The sequence below is a fragment of the Natator depressus genome, chromosome 15, assembly GCF_965152275.1.
Source record: "Natator depressus isolate rNatDep1 chromosome 15, rNatDep2.hap1, whole genome shotgun sequence".
Taxonomy (NCBI): Eukaryota; Metazoa; Chordata; order Testudines; family Cheloniidae; genus Natator; species Natator depressus.
This window is the reverse complement of record NC_134248.1, coordinates 59,100-80,549: the sequence shown is the minus strand read 5'-3', so window position 1 is coordinate 80,549 and position 21,450 is coordinate 59,100. Positions and strand designations below refer to the sequence as shown.

The window sequence follows — 21,450 nt, the reverse complement described above, 5'->3', positions numbered from 1 at the left end:
GGCTAATGCCCACTTCATCAGATGCATGCAGGGGAATATACAGCAGGAAGATATATAGATATATATACACAGAGAAGATGAGAAAATGGGGGTTGCCATTCTAACTCTTAACGAGACCAATCGATTAAGGTATCACAACAAAAGTGTTTTTTTTTCTCCTGCTGCTAACAGCCCAATTAATCGATTGGTCTCATTAAGAGTTGCTACGGCAACCCCTATTTTCTCGTCTTCTCTGTATCAATATATCTATATCTATATCTTCCTGCTGTATTTTCCCCTGCATGCATCTGATGAAGTGGGCTTTAGCCCATGAAAGTTTATGCTCAGATAAATTGGTTCGTCTCTAAGGTGCCACAAGTCCTCCTCATTAGCTTTTCCTGACTGATTGTGCTGGGGGCTCTGCCTGGCTCCAGCTCTCCAGTCCCTCAGCTACCAAGGCCACCTGGGAACCCTGATCGATTCCAGCTTCAAGGAGTGCTGAGATCCGTCTGTCTCTTTCTGTGTCTCTGTCTCTCTCTAGGTATAGCCTCCTGACCCTGCCTTTTGTGATCAGTTATCGTTTGCTAGCCCTAACTTTTGTCATCAAATTTAAGTTACACTTAATCTTGGAGCGGTTTTGTTTGTTTGGCTCCCCTTGTAAGGTTACTACCTGGAAATAAATAACTTTCATGGTTAAGCTGATTGCTCTCCCCCTTACCCCTCCACCCCCATGGGTGTTGTTGGCTTCTCCATTCACTCTGCAGCAACACTCCTTATACCAAAGGTAAAGATCCCTGCAGCTCCCAAAAATCCTCGGGGGTTTGCTCAGCAAGTGGGTTACTAGCAGAATGGTTGTGGTGTGAAGGTGGGGATAGGGATGTGCTGAACCTGGGGCATAGGAGGGTGGCAGATTAAGCTGTTGCTCAGCCCAGCCCCGTGAGACCAAGGACATATGAGGGTAACAGCTTTAAATTGCTGTTCAATCCAGCAGACTCAGTCCAGGGACACATAAGGAGTCAGCTTGTGAGTGCTGATTCCCCAGTCCTCTCTGACATGCTATGTTCATGTGTGTGTGTGTGTGTGTGTGTGTTTGTGTTCATCAGATTTGGGGGCTGGAAGACCCCAGCCCTGGGGAACCGAGGTCCTGCAGGGTAGCTCCATTGGGAGGGAACTTGCAGAAGGAAGGAGTAGCACTCCATAGGAAAACACAAGTGACAAAAGCAGCACATTGACAGAATTGCAGAATCTCCCCCCAGCCCCAGAAGAGTAACCCTAATAAACGGGCATACCCATAAGGTAAAGGGCAATTCTGGTAACAGATCATTTGGAGCTTGTTTGGAAGGGGGATTGATGTCATTCTTGGGACAAGTCACCTGCTATGGCAAAAAACACTTTAGCCCTGTGCGCCCTTCCAGACAAGTCTTATCTCCCAAATACTTTGGGTCTTAGCTTCTTAACCCTTTGGAGGTGAAAGGGTTTTTCCTCTAGCCAGGAGGGATTTCAAGGTGGTTAGCCTTCCCTTTCTATTTATGACAGTCCACAGGGTGCACGTCAAGGAACATTCAAAGCGAGAAGGGCGTTCTTTTTGGGGAGACTAACCCCCATTGCGCTGACCAGGAGAAGGGGGAAGTGGGAGCCTGCAGCGCCATCTAGTGGCCAAAGGAGAAATCGCCGGCTTCTGGACCTGTGTGCGCCCTTGGTTCAGTTCACATGGAAAGCTGTGTCACGCCAGGTTGGGAAAACGGGGTTCTGCTGCACGACATCATCTTCTGGAATGACTCAACCCGACAGGACACCTCCTACGATACACTGCTACGAGTGATGCTCTCAAACAGGTCCCCACAGCTCCCCAGCCTCCCCCCACCGGGAGGCAGGTGTGAGATGATTGTTCTCCCCAACTGACAGAGGGAGAAACGAAGTCTGAGAAAGGCGAAGGGCCTTGTCTTCCCTCACACAACCTATCGAGATAGAGTTGGGAACAGGACCCATGTGTCCTGACTCTCAAACTAACCATCATTCTATGACGAGATAACTGGCTCTGTGGATGAGGGGAAAGCAGTGGACGTGTTGTTCCTTGACTTTAGCAAAGCTTTTGACACGGTCTCCCACAGTATTCTTGCCAGAAAGTTAAAGATGTATGGGCTGGATGAATGGACTATAAGGTGGATAGAAAGCTGGCTAGATTGTCGGGCTCAACGGATAGTGATCAATGGCTCCATATCTAGTTGGCAGCTGGTATCTAGTGGAGTACCCCAAGGATCGGTCCTGGGGCCAGTTTTGTTCAATATCTTCATTAATGATCTGGAGGATGGTGTGGATTGCACCCTCAGCAAGTTTGCAGATGACACTAAACTGGGAGGAGAGGTAGATACACTGGAGGGTAGGAATAGGATGGAGAGGGCCCTAGACAAATTAGAGGATTGGTCCAAAAGAAATCTGATGAGGTTCAACAAAGACAAGTGCAGAGTCCTGCACTTAGGACGGAAGAATCCCATACACCACTACAGACTAGGGACCGAATGGCTAGACAGCAGTTCTTCAGAAAAGGACCTAGGGGTTACAGCGGACGAGAAGCTGCATATGAGTCAACAGTGTGCCCTTGTTGCCAAGAAGGCCAAGGGCATTTTGGGATGTATAAGTGGGGCATAGCCAGCAGATCGAGGGACGTGATCGTTCCCCTCTATTCGACACTGGTGAGGCCTCATCTGGAGTACTGTGTCCAGTTTTGGGCCCCACGCTACAAGAAGGATGTGTAAAAATTGGAAAGAGTCCAGCGGAGGGCAACAAAAATGATTAGGGGACTGAAACACATGACTTATGGGGAGAGGCTGAGGGAACTGGGATTGTTTAGTCTACATACAAGAAGAATGAGGGGGGATTTGATAGCTATTTTCAACTACCTGAAAGGGGGTTCCAAAGAGGATGGATCTAGACTGTTTTCAGTGGTAGCAGATGACAGAACAAGGAGTAATGGTCTCAAGTTGCAGTGGGGGAGGTTTAGGTTGGATATTAGGAACAACTTTTTCACTAGGAGGGTGGTGAAACACTGTAATGAGTTACCTAGGGAGGTGGTGGAATCTCCTTCCTCAGAAGTTTTTAAGGTCAGGCTTGACAAAGCCCTGGCTAGGGTGATTTAGTTGGGGATTGGTCCTGCTTTGAGCAGGTGGTTGGACTAGATGACCTCCTGAGGTCCCTTCCAACCCTGATATTCTATGATTCTATGATCAGTCTGAAGTTTCACACACTGAATGACCAGAATAAAGTCACCTGCAATGAGCTACAGACCAACAACCATTCACACTGATTCTTCAGCAAGTGTTTTAGAAGCACGAGAACACCAGCGAGAACCAGGAACGGCTCAGAGACAATCAGCAGCGAGAAGGAGAACAATTCATCAAGCAGATGATTGGTTCTGGCTTATTTGCTGGGCCTTAAAAGAGAACAACAAAGTCCTGAATCTCCTCCCTGCCACGGGACCCCCTGCTCAGCCAATCAGCATTGAGACTCTGGCGGTGGGCTGAGGGTTCCCCAGATGGCCCAGGGATGGCTCAGGTCACCGGTGAGGATCACTCTCAGAGCATGCTTCCTGTCCCATCTCTTTGGGAGGCCTCCCACCATGAGGGCGACAGAGCAGCCCCCTCCTTGCCAGGGGAGGGAGGGAAGCAGGAAAAGGGAAACCAAAAAAGACAAACCCCAAGGACTCGAAGGGACAAAGGCCTAGCTGCGGGAAAATTGTCCCACCTTAACGTCCTGTTTTCCATGCCAAGAATTTGGCCAGCACCGGGTGGATCAGGCTGCCTAGGTACCAAACCTCTCTGGGGCTCTTGCCTTCTCCACAGGGACATCTGTCTTGTCGTTCAATGAGCAGTGGGAAAGGAGAAAACTCCAAAGAGGCTCCACCTCACGCTCACATATGAGACCCTGAATTCTCTCTCAGTCCTCAAGGAGACACCTCAAGAAGGAGACTGCCTGCAGCAAAGCCACGGGGGTCTCTGAGATCCCCCTGCCCTGCAGCCTGTCCTCCCTGGCCGTTGTCATGGACTCTCTGTGAGGTCACCGCCTCCCAACCTCCTTTCACCAATCAGATGAGTGCTGCAAAAGGCCCTTGTGATGTCACTGCCACCCCCACCCCTGCCCTGCAGGGCTCATGTCCTGCCCCGAGCCGGCTCCTCTGCATGTTTGAGCTGCTCCCCCTGGGTCACCCCCCCACACTCAGTGGTCGTGCAAGGGTTCACACAGGCCACACGTGGAACCATCAGAGGATGCTCAATGTGCCGCACTCCGTTTTGCAGAGATTTGGAGACTTGAAGGCCAGAAGAGACTGTTAGATCATCTCATCTGGCCCCCCTACACATCACAGGCCTCCTGTATGGCGCAGTAGCGAGTTTTGGACCAAAGCAGACTCCAGAAAGGCATCTCATTAAGGGATGGAGTCTGGAGGAAATTGATGCTGTGGGGGGCAGGGAATTGACCCCAACGCTACATTGGTGAGTCTGTATCATAACACACATGCACAACAGCACTGTGCGAAGTATGTACACGTCACCTTAACTCTGATGTTTCCTAACGTTTAAAGGCCTGGTCTCTAGGGTGTTCTTTGTGCTTCTAGATCGATTTTGGGGAGAGATGCAATCATTTAGTTCAGAGTGGGAGCCGTGTTAGTCTGTATCAGCAAAAAATAAAAACAAAACGAGGAGTAGTTCTGGCACCTTAGAGACTAACAAATGTATTTGGGCACATTTGATGGTGTGGCTGATGTGATTAGGTCCTAGGATGGTGTCCCTAGAATAGATATGTGGACAGAGTTGGCAATGGGTTTGTTGCAAGGATAGGTTCCTGGGTTAGTGTTTTTGTTGTGTGGTTGCTGGTGAGTATTTGCTTCAGGTTGGGGGGCTGTCTGTAAGCGAGGACTGGCCTGTCTCCCAAGATCTGTGAGATTGAGGGATCATCCTTCAGAATAGATTGTAGATCCTTGATCCTGTCCTGGAGATCTTTTAGTTGGGGGCTGAAGCTGATGGCTGGTGGCGTTCTGTTCCTTTCTTTGTTGGGCCTGTCCTGGAGTAGGTGACTTCTGGGTATTCTTCCCTTTCAGCAGGTGGGGATTGTAGTTTGAAGAATGCTTGATAGAGATCCTGGAGGTGTTTGTCTCTGTCTGAGGGATTGGAGCAAATGCGGATGTATCTTAGAGCTTGGCTGAAGACAACGGATTGTGTGATGTGGTCTGGATGAAAGCTGGAGGCATGTAGGTAAGTATAGCGGTCCAGGATAGGGTGGTGTTTATGTGACCATCGCTTATTAGCACTGTAGTGTCCAGGAAGTGGGTGTCGTGTGTGGCCTCTCCTTCTGCCCCTCCACCCCCACCAACATGATGCAGTTCTGCGGTGACCTGGAATCCGACTTTCCACGTCTCCGATGGAAGGAATATTTCCAACACACCTCTGAACAACACACTAATCCACAGAGACCTTCCGACCAACACGACAAAAAGAAGGATTCTGCCTGAAGGTCGAAACAGCAGACTGGACTTCAACTCGAGTGCTTCAGCCGACAAGCACGGGCTGAAGTGGTCGAAAAGCAGCATCCCTTGGCCCATAACCTCAGCCATGCAGAACACAACACCGTCCACAGCCTCAGGAACAACTCTGACATCGGAATCAAAAAGGCTGACAAAGGAGGTGCTGTCGTCTTCATGAATAGGTTGGAATATGAACATGAGGCTGCTAGGCAGCTCTCCAACTCCACATTCTCCAGCCCATTCCCCTCTGATCCCACTCAGGGTTACCAAGAGAAACTGCACCATCTGCTCAAGACACTCCCTGAAAAAGCACAAGAACAAATCTGCAAAGAGACGCCCCTGGAACTCCGACCAGGGGTCTTCTATCTCCTACCCAAGATCCATAAACCTGGAAATCCTGGACGCCTCGTCATCTCAGGCATTGGCTAGGGGTGCTGGTCGAGCAGGGCCTGAGGAGAGAGTCGACACAGCCAGATAATCCTGCTGTCTGGATGCCAATGCCTGAGATGATTTCATCGCAGTCTCCGACGAGGGGGTTCAGGCTCCAGTGCTCTGCTCTGTTTTCCCAGCCCTGTCCAGGGGGTTGTTTCCAGTTTCAGAAATGGGGCAATGTTCACACTCCCAATGGGTCTTTGCATAAATCAGGCCCTAAGCCAGGGGCAGGCAGATTTTTGGCCTGATGCCAGATCGGGTTTCAGAAATTGTACAGAGGGCCAGTTAGGGGAGGCTGGGCCTCCTCAAACAGCAAGGCATGGCCCGGCCCCTGCCCCCATCCGACCCCCGCTTCTCGTCGCCGGACGGCCACCCCAGGCCTCCGGCCCCATCCAATCTCTCTGTTCCCTGAGGGGCCCTGGATCCCCCTGCCCCCAACAGCCCCCCACCACCCCATCCAACCCACCCTCTCCTTCCTGACTGCCCCCCAGGACCCCTGCCCCATCCAACCACCCCTTCTCCCTGTCCTCTGACTGCCCTGGAACTCCCACCCCTGCCTGCCCCCCACCACCCCATCCACCCCCTCCTCTGCTTCCTGCCTGCCCCCCGGACCCCCTGCCCTCCCCCAAAAAAGGAACAATAAAATAATCCCCCCCTCTTTATTTTGTTATAAGACTAGTGAACTCCCTGTCCTTAGTTCTTTCTTGCCTCCTCCCTCTGGGGAAGTGAAACCTGGACAGGGTATGCCTGGCTCTTCCAAGTTTAAGTGTTGTTTCTCCTGCCGAGAACCAATTCCAGTCAGTGATGTACATTCCCACTGCATTTGCTGTCTTGGAGAGTCACACGTGCCTTAAGAGTGTACTTTCTGCCTGAAATTAAAAGCTAGGAATAACCTTTAACTAAAACTATAACTACTAATGATGGAAAGTTCACTTGGATCAGCTTCTGACCCTGGCCCTGGGACACACACCCCCATACAAGAGTCCCCAAAGTGGCCGATTCCATCTACTTCCTTGGCTCAACACACTATGGCAGCTTGGAAGAGGAAATTTTTGGATTCCTCTCAAAAAGCCACAAAAAAGCAGGCTACAAGTCATTGAGTAGAGAATCTACCACAAAGAAATGATCCCTAACAAGATCAACCACCCTGGTACTGACTGATCTACAACTGGGTACCCACGAGACAACTGGCTCCTCAGCTACTGGTACCACCAGTGAGCCTAAAAACCCAAGGGGCACAGGCTATGGGAGTTTGGTACCATTGGGGGGAAAGGGGTGGTAGAGAGAGAACCAGCTCCTCTAGCTCATCTCCGATAGAGTGCTCTAGGGCCTCGATACCAAGTGCTTCGGCTCTTCAGAAGACCAGAACAACACTGCCAGCCATTTATCAGAGTGCAAAAGACTCCCACTACTGTCAGCTCCTTCTACATGAGCCACGTCTGCTCAGCTTACCTCAACAGTGCCACCCGCTATTCTGGTATCACAGGAATTTCATTTGCCTAAAGACTTGCTGGTTTCAGAGATGTCTGAGTCGCCCCGGTTCAGCACCGACACATTCTTGGTACTGACCACATCTCAGTGCCCAGACACACATGCAGTACCAATGGAGTCTCCCACAGCATCCATGACAGCTCCACCTCTTCCAAGTGACGAGGAGGAGGAGGAGGAGGATGACAGATTCTCCTCAGTCTCCTTGGAAGGCTCTCTGTCCCACTACCAGGGAGCAAATCACCCAGAAACCTCTGCAGAACCAGCTTACCACCATGAGAGACATGACCCACACAGTTGGTATGGACACGCTTGGGTGCACCCATCAATGCCCTTTGCACCACCCCAGTGGCCATACTGGCCTATAGACCCCAATTCTTGAGGGCTCCTAGTGTTGCTCATCAGGATAGGAGAAGGCAATCTCCTACTGCTTCTCTGTCTAGGTCTCCTGATCCACAGGAGGAGAACAGGCAGTGAGATGAGACAAAGGGGTTACTCCAGTGACTAACATCTCTTCATCCTCTCCTGATGAAGCTGTTATGCTTCCCCCACCAACTCTGGCAAATGACTTCAAACCATTTCAAGACTTCAAGAGAGAAGTGGATTCTCTACAAATTCCACTGGAAGAAGTCAAGGTGTTGCAACACAAGCTGTTCAACATCCTACACCCTTCATCATCAGCCTGTATTGCACTCACTATTAACAAGGTATTGCTGGACCCAGCAAAGACTATGTGGCACAGTACATCCCACATGCAAGAGAGCGGATAAAAATATTATGTTCCCTCTAAAGACTCGGATTTTTTATTTTCCCACCCATTCCCAAAATCCCTTGTAATCGATGCTGTAAATGAACATGGCAGACAGCACCATGCTAAATCAACACCCTATGACAGAACTTAAAACAACTTGAAAATCATATTCTTAGGTGACCCTGCAATTTAAGATTGCTAATTACCAAGCTCTTATGGCAAAATACAAACATATCAATTATTCTACATTAAACACCTTCATTGACCATCTCCCATTAGTTTCAGGTGATCACTACTGAGGGTCAGCTTCTTGCAAGGACATTGTTGCAGGCCCCTCTCTAAACACCGCTGACACAGCTGCCTGCTTCATCTCAACAGCAGTGGGCATGCGGAGCTTCCTGGCTTCACCTTTCTGGCTTTCCAAGGAAAGTCCAATCTACTGGGGAGGACCTTCCATTTGAAGGATCCAAATTATCTGAAGAGAAAATGGATGAATCCCTCCACATACTAAAAGACTCTAGAGCCACTCTGCATTCACTGAGAATTTATGCACCTGCACAAAAAGAAGATATAATAAATCAAAGATGACACAGAGATCCTGGCCTGATCAATTTTCTCCTCCCCAGAGGCATTATGAACCCCAACAGAAAACACAATGAATACAAAAGTGAAGATCAACTCCCCCTCAGTGATCAACATCACAGCCATCTACATCTATGCACAATTTTTGATGTGTTGTTTGAGGACCCGAGTTACTACCCCCATTTTAATTTGCTGCAAAAACACAAACATCACCACTACTTTGGCAACTGCCTTACTCTTTTTCATCAAAACTGGGACCAAGTGGGTTTTGGAGATCATCTCCACAGGATATTCGATCCATTTTACCTCCCTCACTCCTGCCTACCGCTCCCCCCGACCCTCCTCAGGAACCCTTCTCATGAGCAGCTTTTACACCAGGAAACAAGCTATCTTCTGAACCTAGGTGCTGTAGAACCAGTTCCTACTCAACACAGTGGGAAGGGCTTCAACTCCAAGTACTTCCAGATACTGAAAAAGAATGGTGATTGGAGACACATTCTGGATCTAAGATCACTCAACAGATTTGTAAAGATACAACGCTTCAAGAAGGTTACTTTGGCAGGATTAATCCCATCTCTGGACCATGGGGACTGGTTCTCGACCCTTGACCTACAAGATGCTTACTTCCATATAGCAATCCACAGAAGCTTTCTAGTATTCACTTTGGGAGAAGACCTCTTTCATTGTCTGCACCCAGAGTGTTCTCAAAGGTCCTTTCTATGGTTGTGGTGCTCCTTCGCAAACAAAGAGTGATAATATCCCTGTATCTAGATGATTGCCTGCTCAAGACATGCTCCTTTGATGATGCTTTGACGCCCCCACAAAAGACTATGGACCTATTCCTCCAACTGGCTCTAAAAGTAGACATCCAAAAGACCATATTAACTCCAGTATAACATCTGGAATTTATAGGGGCCTACCTAGTTGGAGCAGAGGCCAAAGCCTTCCTCCCCTTATGCAGGTTCAACACCTGAGACAACTTAATCTCAACAGGACAGGCCAACCCTCAAACCTTGGTCAGAAATAGTCTTCAACTACTGGGACACATGGTGGCAGGCACCTTTGTAATACATCACGTGAGACTCCACATGTACTGGCTTCAGCGGTGGCTCAGCACATACCAAGCACACACAGTATAAACAAACTACTACTGGTGCCCTCAACAGTCAAAAACTCCCTCAACTGGTGGAAAGACCTTCACAATGTCTGCTCAGGAGTTCCCTTCACTCAACCACCCCCAACGTTAATAATAACAACAGATGCATACCTACTGGGATGGGGAGCCCTCCTGGACACCAACATTAGTCAAGGCAAATGGTTCCCCTTCGAATCCACATTGCATATCTACTTACTGGAACTCAGAACAGTCAGGAAAGCTTGTTCACATTTCCTCCCACTGACTGGGGCAAGCATATAAAGATTATGACAGAGAACACTGCATGTGTGTTTTACATAAATCACTGGGGAAGAGCAGGCTCAACTTCCCTTTGTACCAAGGCAGTGAAACTCTGGGCCTGGTGCATTCACCACCCCATAGAATGGCTTCCGTATGAGGAGAGATTAATCAGGCTGGGACTTTGCAGCTTGGAAAAGAGGTGACTAAGGGGGGATATGATAGAGGTCTTTGGTGCACCTGCCATTGGCCACTGTCAGAGGACAGGATACTGGGCTTGATGGACCTTTGGTCTGACCCAGTCTGGCCATTCTTATGTTCTTATTTGTGGCAAGGTTTACTCATGCCCTGAGACATCATCTTGTTGTCGTCTTACGCTGGAAGGGGGTGATGGCAGTGAGATGCACTTCCAGGGAGCGTAGCGATAACCCTGACATTTTCAGTTCTAGGATGCAATCTACCACAAGTGGTAGTGGAGAGGATGTAGGGGTAACATGTTTCCAGTCACACCAGAGCTGGAATCTCTCCCACTATTGAGTAGACATGGTCTTTACATACTCAGAGCAGGTCATTTCTAAGCATTGGAAGCATTGAGTTGGAGAACCTGTCGATTGGGGTGATGGACCTTGCCAGTATCCTGAGAGGGGAGATGAGGAACAGCTGGTGAGTGATTGGCATGCAAATCACCAGTTGAGTACGGCATGGGAATCACGTTTGTCATGGCCACAAGGGGTCTGTAAGTGTAACCCTGGCCCTTTCTTTTCTTTCCTCAAGCAAGACCTTTGACATTAGAGGAATTGGAGGAAAGGCATAGGGGAGACCTGTGTTCCAATGTAGGAGAAAGGCATCTCCGAGAGAGTGATGACCCAGGACAGCTCCAAAGCAGAACTGGGAGCACTTCTTGTTTCTGGCTGTGGGGAATAAGTCTATCTTTGGGACTCCCCAACGTAGAAATATGCTGTGGAGAATGGAAAGGTCTATTTCTCATTTGTGATCCTGGGAAAAGTTCCTGCTGAGAGTGTCCGCAGGAGCATTCTGTGTGCCCAAGAGGTGAGCTGCTGAGATGTTGGTGTGAACATAAGAGCATAAGGACGGCCAGACGGGGTCAGACCAAAGGTCCATCTAGCCCAGTATCCTGCCTTCCGACAGTGGCCAATGGCCGGTGCCCCAAAGGGAATGAACAGACAGGTTATCCTCAAGTGATCCATGCCCTGTCACCCAATCCCAGCTTCTGGCAAACAGAGGCTTGGGACACCATTCCTGCCCATCCTGGCTAATAGCTATTGATGGACCTAGCCACCATGAATCTATCTAGCTCCCTTTTGAACCCCGTTATAGTCTTGGCCTTCACAACACCCTCTGGTAAGGAGTGCCAGAGGTTGACAGTGCGTTGCATGAAAAAATACTTTCTTGTGTTTGTTTTAAACCCGCTACTTATTAATTTCATTTGGTGGCCCCTTGTTCTTGTATTATGAGGAGTAAATAACACTTCCTTATTTACTTTCTCTATACCACTCATGATTTCATAGCCCTCTATCATATCCCCCCTTAGTCGCCTCTTTTCCAAACTGAAAAGTCCCAGTCTTATTAATCTCTCCTCATACGGAAGCCATTCTATACCCCTAATCATTTTTGTTGCCCTTTTCTGAACCTTTTCCAATTCCAATGTGTCTTTTTTGAGGTGGGGCGACCACATCTGCACACAGTATTCAAGGTGTGGGTGAACCATGGATTTATATAGAGGCGATATGATATTTTCTGTCATATTATCGATCCCTTTCTTGATGATTCCCAACATTCTGTTTGCTTTTTTGACTGCCACTGCACACTGAGTGGATGATTTCAGAAAACTATCCACAATGACTCCAAGATCTCTTTCTTGAGTTGCAACAGCTAATTTAGACCCCATCATTGTACATGTATAGTTAGGATTATGTTTTCCAATGTGCATTACTTTTCATTTATCAACATTTATCAAAATTTAATCTGCCATTTTGTTGCCCAGTCATCCAGCTTTGTGAGATCCTTTTGTAGCTCTTTGCAGTCTTCACAATCAGATGTTCTACACTGTCATGAGACCTCAGCCACGTCCTTCTGTTTCTTACAAGACTTCCCTTCGAACCCATGGCCTCCTGCTCTCTTCTACACCTCTCTATGGAAACTACAATCCTAGTGGCCATTATGTCTACACGGAGAGTGGGAGAGATAGGTGCTATATTGGTATACCCCCTGTTTACAGTTGTTTTAGAAGATAAGGTTACATTATGACTGTACCCCACATTCCTACTGAAAATATCTTCACACTTCCACATAAACCGGTTTAATCCATCTCCCCACTTTCTTTCCAAAACCACACCAGGATAAAAGGGAGGTGACACTACACACTCTCAATATCAGGAGAGTCTTTTTATTTGGTGAGGATTAAGCCCTTCAGGAAATCTCGCAGACTACTTCTCTCCATTGCAGACAGATCTAAGGGAGCCTCAATCGCTAAACAAAGACTCTCGAGATGGATATCAGACTGCATTACCCATTGCTATCACAGCTATGGCATTCCACCTTCCTGTACGGTTCAAACTCACTCCAGGAGATCTCTCTCCACTTACACAGCCTTACTCAAGAATGTTCCAATCACAGACATGTGCAGAGGAGAAACGTGGACATCTGCTCACACATTTGCTGAACATCATGCAGTCACCCACATCTCAGCAGAAGCACCTTAAAAGTGTGTGAGGGGCCCACAGGCACCTGAACTGTGGCTGCACCCCACATGCCATGCCCGGCCTGAGGCCCCGCCCCTTTCTCCCTGTGCTCACGCCACCCATTGCCCCCAAGACCCTAACCTCACACTACCTCTTCTCCCCAAGCCCCTGACCTTGCACAAACCCTTCCCCCAAAACCCCAGCATCACTCCCTCTTCCCCCCAAAACCCCGCCTGCTGCTCACTCCTCTCCCCACTGTCACTTGCCTTTACAGCTGGCAAAAAGTGGGGGGAGGGCCTGACCCCTTGATCCCCCCAGTTCCGGTGCCCCTGCATCCTCTGCTATATTTTATTCCAGTGTCTGATGCTCAGGACTAGACTCGACTCTGAACCCCACCCCTCCGTTACGGGTACTGCTGCAGAGTCGCCGAGACACCCACAGAGACACCGCTGCAAGGAGGAGAAAGGGTGACTCACCTGGTGCCGTAACTGTGGCTCTCTGAGATGTGTCCCTGTGGGTGCTCCTCTACTTGCCCTCCTTCCCCTCTGCTTTGGAGCTCTTACCTATGAGCTCTGTGGTAGAGAAGGAGCTGGGGGCAGTTTGTCTGCACAGCGCTATATTGACCTAATGCGGAGCACGAGATGGGGAGAGCGTATGTGTGGGCCGAACAGAAACGGCTACCTAAAATCTCCGATGTGAGGCGCAGGGCTGTGAATACACAGAGCATGGAGTAACACACACCTCGAAGAACTGCAGTTACTGCACAAGGCGAGAAACCCTTTCTTATCCCATTTTACACTCAGGGAACTGAGGCCCAGAGAGCTCAGGGCCCCAATTCAGCTAGATACAGGCTTAACTTTAAGTGTGTGAATAATCCCATTACTATAAGTCAGTCTCTCACTGACAGGCATTTTTTCCAGCCCTCAAATAATTTTTGTGGCTCTTTTCTGCATCCTTTCCAGTTTTTCAACGTCTTTTTTCAAATGAGGCAAGCCAGTTGTTCAGACAGCCCCACAGCCAGCTGCACTGACTGCCAGCCACTGCTGGAGTGGCCCAGGGCATCTGGCCCGGGGACCACCTGACCAGCAGCCGGTGGAGCTGGCCCCACAGAGCGCCTGAGCAGTGGTCCCTCGGGCAGCTGAAGCAGCTGCGGCTCAGTGGCCCCTGGCAGCTGGTGCCACTGGCCCTGCTCCCTCTCCAGCAGCAGCCCCACTAAGATTTACTTAGGGGTACTTATGGTATAAATCATGAACTGGTCACAGGTGGTGAATTTTTTTGTTTATTGCCCATGACCTGTCCACAACTTTCTCTAAAAATACCCGTGACTAAACTGTAACCTTAGGCCTGGTACAGCGGTGACTGAGTGAGAGTCTGAGGTCTGTGATGTACAGGAGGTCAGACTACAACCCTTCTGGCCCTGAACTCTGTGAATCTATGATTTTCTGTAAAATGGCAGCTCTTTGCTAGTATGAGAGGGGACCATTGCCCCCCGGAATCTCACCTCTTTCACTCTTCTTTCTTTAGAAAACCTGCGATCGAAAGTGGAGAAAGAGAGAAGTAAGTTCCTGGGACAAGTTCCCTGAAATAACAGAAGGAATAACCCAGTTAATGCAACAAGATGAAACCTCGCCTCTTTCTTCCTTTTCTCTTCCAGAGATTCTGCGCGCTGAGCTGGAGAACGAGAGAGGTAAATGTCTGGGCTCTCCGGAGGCTTGAACAATTTTCTCTCACTGTACATAGTCAGACAGACTTTGGCTTTTGTCTCTGCACTATCTGTTAGGAGAGGCTCTGGGAATCAAATGGACGGGGAGCTCTGACTAATCATAGAGTGGGGTAACTGCTCCATAGATAAGGTTGCTGCTCAGTTTCCATCAAAAGCCTGATTTTAGCCCCTTCCTTTAAAATCTGCACACAGGGGAATGTCCATATCCAAAACTGGTGGGTCTGCCTGGGCCCATGTACCTTTTTGCTACTGAATTTAAAGGAATGGAGGGGTGTGGGGGATTCTGATGCCCTGGAAACAGGGGCTCAGCGCAGTCCCAAAGTCTCCTAGCACTCTCTGACACTTTGAGGCACAAACTCAGTGAGAAGGAGCCAGCTAATGTTGCTGGGCCCATGAGCTGAGATCCAGTGTCCAGGGCCAAGGGTTAGCTCATTAAACCCTCACTTCCATGGTATCAGGGCCTAGCCCCTCACCAAGCTGCCTGGCACCTGGGGAGTGTGGACACTACACCACAGGTGACCCCAGATAGGGCAGGGCCATAGGAGCCCAGCGAGGGTCAGATGCCAAGAAGGAGGGTGTAATTGACAGTGCCCAAAGCCACTAAGAGCCTGTGAGGATGGAGCTCAGGCCAGGAGACCTGGGCGGAAAGAGGGCAGCAGAGAGCACAGTGGAGAGGGCAAAGTGGTCCTTTAAAGGCACATTCCCTAACCCAGGAGCTGTTGTAGAACTGACTGCATACCCATGTCTCTCTGTTTGCAGAGAAATCCCTGGCTGAACTTGGTAAGTGCCATGTGTCCCCTTTCCCCCACCCCAGATGACATTGTGTCCTATGCCGGCAGTCCGTGCTCCGGGGAGTGCTCACCTCTTGGTGTCTTTGATTTCAGGCTGGAGTAAAGTCAGCAAAAATGCAGGTAAGTGAAGCTGGTATTTTAATGTCAGACCCCCCTGCACCACTCTGCTGCCCAGCAAACGCGCACATGCCAGAAGTCACAGGGAAAGAGCAGTATGGTCAATGAAAATGCCAGATTTGTCCCCAGTTTACTTGCATAAAACAAATGCTCACACTTAAGTATGGAGTCCCAAGCTCTCCAGTGTAACTGCAATAACTCAGTGCGCTCCTAAGGCCGGGAACTTACCTGCTGTCTATTCAGGGGGGTAGGTGCTCGCAGCAGTTGGTAATTATGGTTCAGAGTTGGGGTTTTAGTGGACACATATGGTGAATTCTCATGTGTTGTGTTGTTATTAATTAACTTCATGAACTAGAAGGGTTCTAGGAAACTGTGTAAATTACCTTAACTGGCTGCGGGTAATTGTCTTAATGCTTTTTGGACTCTGGTGAAATCTCTGTTTTTACAGAGTTGTCAATCAGTAGCCCTTTGGCCAATTCAGTTCAAATATGGTAGAAAAATTCTACCTCAGACCTGGACCAAATCTACCAAATTTGAGTCTGATACGACTTTGTGGGTATTAGAATAGAGGGCTCCCAACTCAGGTGTAGATTGGAAACTCAGTTGCTGTCTTAGCTGTGGAGACGTGGTAGCGGCCCCACAGCACAGATTTTGTGGTAGGTGACTACTGAGTTCTTTTAATGGTTGAAATGATGTCCGTGTGTGAAACACCTGAGCTCGTTCCTTATTGGGGCCTCTGTAGAGGTTACAGACAGGCCCAATGGGAGCTAGAGGCATCTCCAGCTCTTCCAGGGGAACTATTTGCCCCTATTGCCTGGGAGGAGAGCTGCAGTGAAATGCAGAGAAGCAGATCCCTGGGAGTTAGAGGCGGGAAATCAGAGAGTGTCCTAGCCAAGACAGAGGTGGCGGGAGGATGAGAAACAGCCTCAATGGGCATAAGCACCAACTTCTGCTGGTGCCAGTGGGTGCTCGACCCCTCCTCTACCCCCAGCCCTGCCCTCACTCCACCCCTGCCCCGCCCCATTCCAACCCCTTCCCCAAAGTCCCCGCCCCAACTCCGCCCCCTCCCTGCCCCTATTGGACTCCTTCCCCAAATCCCCTCCCCGGCTCCGCCTGCTCCCCTGAGTGTGCCACATTCCTGCTCCTCCCCCTCCCTCCCAGAGCTTGTTATGCCGCGAAACAGCTGTTTTGTGGCTGCAAGCACTGGGAGCTAGGGGAAGCAGGGACACAGCATGCTCAGGGGAGGAGGCAGAGGTGAGGTGAGGTGAGGTGAGGTGGGGGGGCAGAGCTTGGCTGCCGGTGGGTGCAGAGCACCCACTAATTTTTCCCCATGTGTGCTCCAGCCCTGTAGCACCCACGGAGTCAGCACCTATGCAGATGGGCTGGGCTCTGCTCCTGATGCTCTGCCCCATCTCTGCAGCAATGGTGAGTCTGGGTCAGCACACGGCTCATCCCAGCCTCAAGGTCTCTGAGAATCAGCGATCTGTGAAATGGAGGGGCCTGCAGCAGGACGTGCCTCACAGCCCTGAGAGATTTGACAGTGAAACCTGCGTGCTGGGCTCGGAAGGGTTTGCCTCGGGGAAACGCTACTGGGAGGTAGAGGTCGGAGGTGGTAGGGCCTGGGCTGTGGGGTGGCCAAAGAATCTGTCAGGAGGAAGGGCTGAATCATCTTTTCTCCTGAGGAGAGGATCTGGGCCGTGGAGCAGTGTGGGAGCCATTACCGGGCTTGCACCTCCCCAGAGACCCTCCTGTCCCTGACTGGGAGCCCTGGGAAGATCGGAGTGTATCTGGACTATGAGCGGGGTCTGGTGTCATTTTATCATCCTGGTATGGAGGCCCCAATCTACACTTTCACCACCTCTTTCACTGGGCAGCTCCACCCTTTCTTCTGGGTCTACTCCCCAATCACGCTGTTTCCCTGAGATATGGCATTGTGGGGATAGCACCTCTCACTGGTCAAAGACGTTTTTTGTTCTGTTGTTTTCCGAAATGGACTAATTTTTCATTTTTAAATATTTTCCATTACTTTTTTATTCTTCTCAAAACTTGGAATTTTCCAGAATGAATATTTTCAGTTTTGAAAATCCTACCATTTGACTAAGTTGAGGGCTCAAAATTGGCAAAGCAGAAGAAATCCTGATATTATGGTTCTGACTGTGGTGTAAGAAGCTACACAGAATAGAACAGATCCCAATAAACAATACATCATAGGACCCCTCAACCCAAATAAAAGGTTTAAGTTGAAAATTTTGTAATAATGCAAAAAAAAAACAAAACAACAAAACCCTCAAGAAAATCCAAATGTTTTCACAAAAAAATCTCTTTTTGTAAACCGGCCAAATTTCCTCAAGATATTTTTTGAATGAAAACTTTTGTTCGGCTCTAATTAACACCTGTAATTGCACATAATCAATGAATGTTTCCTGATTCTTAGTACTGTAATTTATCAACTGACCATCATTGATGAGTGGAAGGGGTAAGAACATGTGTCAAACCCTGTCCCAAAAAATCACATTGTCCAAACTGGATAAAAGGCTCCAAGAAAGCAGATTCCTAACCAGTAGCCATGTTCTGTGACATTATTGGTGAAAGAAATGGAGTCATAGGAATGGCGGGAGCTCCGGTTCTCTGGATGAGTGTTGATCATGGGGTTCACAGCATCCAGGAAGGCTTAACCTAAACCCAAAATGACAGGTATGTCCTACACCAGCTACATGTAGAGTTTTAGGCCAGAAGGGACCATGAGATCATCCAGTCAGACCTCCTCTATATCACAGGCCACCAACACACCCAGCACGCTCACATCAAGCCCAACATCGAAGATTAAACCAAACTATTGCAGCCCACAGGAGGCTAGACTCTTACATGCCAAAGCCATGGAGCCTCACCCAGCCAGAGCGGAACAAGGCATGGGGGCAAAAACTAGATCAGTCTCATAATACTTCTCAGCCTCATAATACTGCCCTTGAGGGGGCGCTAGCCTTCGCCACCCCCACCCACCTCGGTTCCAGTGTCTCTGGTGTCTAAACAGGATTTCCTTATATCAAAACAGCCGCCTTCTCCCATCTCCTGGCAGCAGGATGAAAGGAATGCAGTGCTTTTTTATGTTAGCCGCAGGATCTGATCATCTCCTTTATTAATTGGATGATTTAAGGAGCTGATGGCCCAAACCAACATCATTGTTAACCTGACTTATGGAGTCAGTCTCAGTTGTGACCTGGATTTGATCATTGTTTTCACAGGTTCACAGATTCCAAGGCCAGAAGGGACTGTTGTGATCAGCTTGTCTGGACTCCTGTGTAACACAGGCCAGGGACCTGCCCCACAATAATTCCTGCTCGAACTAGAGCAGATATATATATTTTTTTAAATCATCCACTCTTGATTTAAAAATGGTCAGTGATGGAAAATCCACCACGACCCTCGGTAAATGGTGCCAATAGTTAATTACCCTCACTATTAAACATGTTTGAGAGGGATAGCCATGTTAGTCTGTTTCAGCAAAAACAATGAGGAATCCTGTGGCGCCTTAAAGACTAACAAATTTATTTGGGCATAAGCTTTCATGGGCTGGAACCCACTTCATCAGATGCATGAAGTGGAAACTTCAAGTGGGCAGATATATATACACATGGAAACACAGGTACAAGGTCTGTCATGTAGACCTGGGAGATGGCAGGTTCCAGGGCTGCTACCAGCAGGTCAGGCTCCAGTACTAGAGCCGGCCTGGCTACAGAGCCTCCGGCTCAGAGAGACACCACAGATGCGCCTGCCACAAGATCCTTTCATGCTCTGCTCGGCATGGCGGAGGTTAGCTTATATAAGGTCTGTTACACACAGCACCACCTAGTGGCTGAACTGTATAGTACAGTTTACCGTGCCATTACAAGCCCAGACACTGGAAGGGTTCACTCAGAGAGCCCAGAGAGGGGCCAGAGGTGCAGGTAACCCTGTAACCATGACAGGTTCCCTCCCAGATCTGCCCCTTTACCATGGCCATGTGCTCTAATACCACCTGGCCACAAGCAGCCCCTACCCCCAGGACTGTGCAGCCTCTCCTGGGCACCAGTCCAGTGCAGCCACTCCAACCCATCTCCAAGTACAGCTGGACAAACTCTGGAGGATGTGTGTGTGTGTATGTGTGTAATTCCCACCCTTGTATTCCTCCCCACGGTGAATGCTGTGGAAAGGGTCTCGGTAAAGGTTGGACAGCTTTGGTCAAGCCGTTGCATGTTATTATCAGTCCATTACTGGTATTATTTGTTTACAGCACAGCAGTGCCTAGAGGCCCCAGTCAGGATCGGGGCCCTGCGGTGCTAGGAGCTCTACAGACAAAGAGCACAGACAGGTCCCTGCCCCCGGCGCGCTCAGTCTGACCAGAGAGCTGTATCCCACAGCGGGAATGTTCTGTACTGTTGCACTGATGCCAGTGGGAGACAGAGGACTGTTTGCGCTCAGGGCAGGCTAAGAGACATGGTGTGAATGTTACCTAGCTGAGACTAAATGGGTCATTGGGAAAAGACTGGCTGAGGCAAGGCCCAGTGTGAAGACAATGGCAAAGCCCATCACCAAGACATTGTTGCCTAGCAACCAATGACCCAGAGGAGATGGATTTCCCCACTTCACAACAGGAAGCTGAGCAACATCCCCCAGCTCGAGAACAAAGATGGGAAAGGTGTGAGGTGGGGGATCAAAGCTCGTTGCTGGAAGGAGTCGGGCTTTCCCCTGGAGTCTGACCAAGAAGGTCAGTCTGAGAGACAGACAGAACTTGAGCAATGGGGTTAACTACAACGTGGCTGGGCTCTGGGCTAGCCAGAATGGACTTGAACTGTGCTTTAACCTTCAGTTCTCTGTGCCAACCTAAGGACGGCCTATGCTGAGTCCAGTTGATTAATAGACCCGACTGTTTTGACAACATGATGGGAGTGTCACTGCAAATGCTCGCTGAGGTGCATTAATCCCTGAGGAGCGACAAGTCTCTACCAGGACGTAGTCTATCACAGTAGGACTTCCTGAACAGAAATCCCGCTGTGACCCAGCAATGCCAAAGGTCCTATCAAAGGAGGCAGTGAAGCAGTGTTGCTTATCCTGCAGGACAAGTGGGCCCCCTGGAGGGTCTGGTAGACTGACGGGGTTCCTCCTGGAGCCTGTTCCAAAGCTGGGGGTGGAGAACTGATCCCATAGATCCAGGACAGTTGGTGGCAGGGGTGGGATGCTGAATTCACCAGTAGTATTTTGCAATAAGTGACTTGCAGCAGTAAAATAAGGGTAGTCAAAGGAAACAACAAGAAAATGGCATATAACCTAGGCCCTCGTGCGGCGCTGGTTAGGCCACCTCCCTAGGAAGAGCATGACAAACCCTGTCCAGGGAGAGGGCTAAGCCTTCTGGAGACAGATGAAAGGACCAAGAAACAGGTTCCAGACCCAGGTGGGTTTTCCAGTGAGGCCTGAGAGCAACAGAGGCGGCAGCAGGGTGCCTCCAAGAGCCAGTTCCCCGTCCAGCAAGGTGCCCTCATGATTCAGGTCCCCTTTGATAGATTAGAAGAGGTGGGAGCTGCAGCTGAAGGCGAAGGAGCTGGCAGAGCATGAGGAGAAGCAGGAAAAGCATGAACTACAGCTAGAGAAGTGGAGGGGCAAGAGGACCCACAGAGGGGAAAGTGGGGAAAGACCCTGGGATGCCAAGTCCACAGGGAGCCTAGATCCTAAATGGTTGCTCCAGATAAGGAGGGGGGTATGGATGCCTACCTCATAGCCTTTGAGAAGGCATGTGATTTGAACCAGGTTGATCCTGCAGAGAATTCTGCAGTCTCACTCCCTTCCTTGGCCCTAAAGGTACAGAGGCATACAGCCGAATGGATGGAGTTCATAGTGGTGGGGCTATGAACGGTTCAAAAAGGCTTTACTGATTAAGTATGACTTGGCACCTGGGGTTATAGGAAAAGGTCTTGGGGTGTGCAGAAGACCCCGGGTGTGACAT

The 21,450-nt window shown here is 49.5% G+C and overlaps 1 protein-coding gene across 1 annotated transcript in view; it reads left to right on the top strand.

Moving 5' to 3' along the window:
* The window catches only part of SLC35E4 (solute carrier family 35 member E4), a 154,703-nt gene extending 140,176 nt beyond the window's left edge, over nucleotides 1-14,527 (top strand). The window contains exons 4-5 of the mRNA XM_074972674.1: nucleotides 14,367-14,399; nucleotides 14,497-14,527. Coding sequence (XP_074828775.1) covers nucleotides 14,367-14,399; nucleotides 14,497-14,512 — 49 coding nt within the window. The 3' untranslated portion in view covers nucleotides 14,513-14,527. The remainder of the gene's footprint in view (nucleotides 1-14,366; nucleotides 14,400-14,496) is intronic.
* The last annotated feature ends 6,923 nt before the right edge of the window (nucleotides 14,528-21,450 follow it).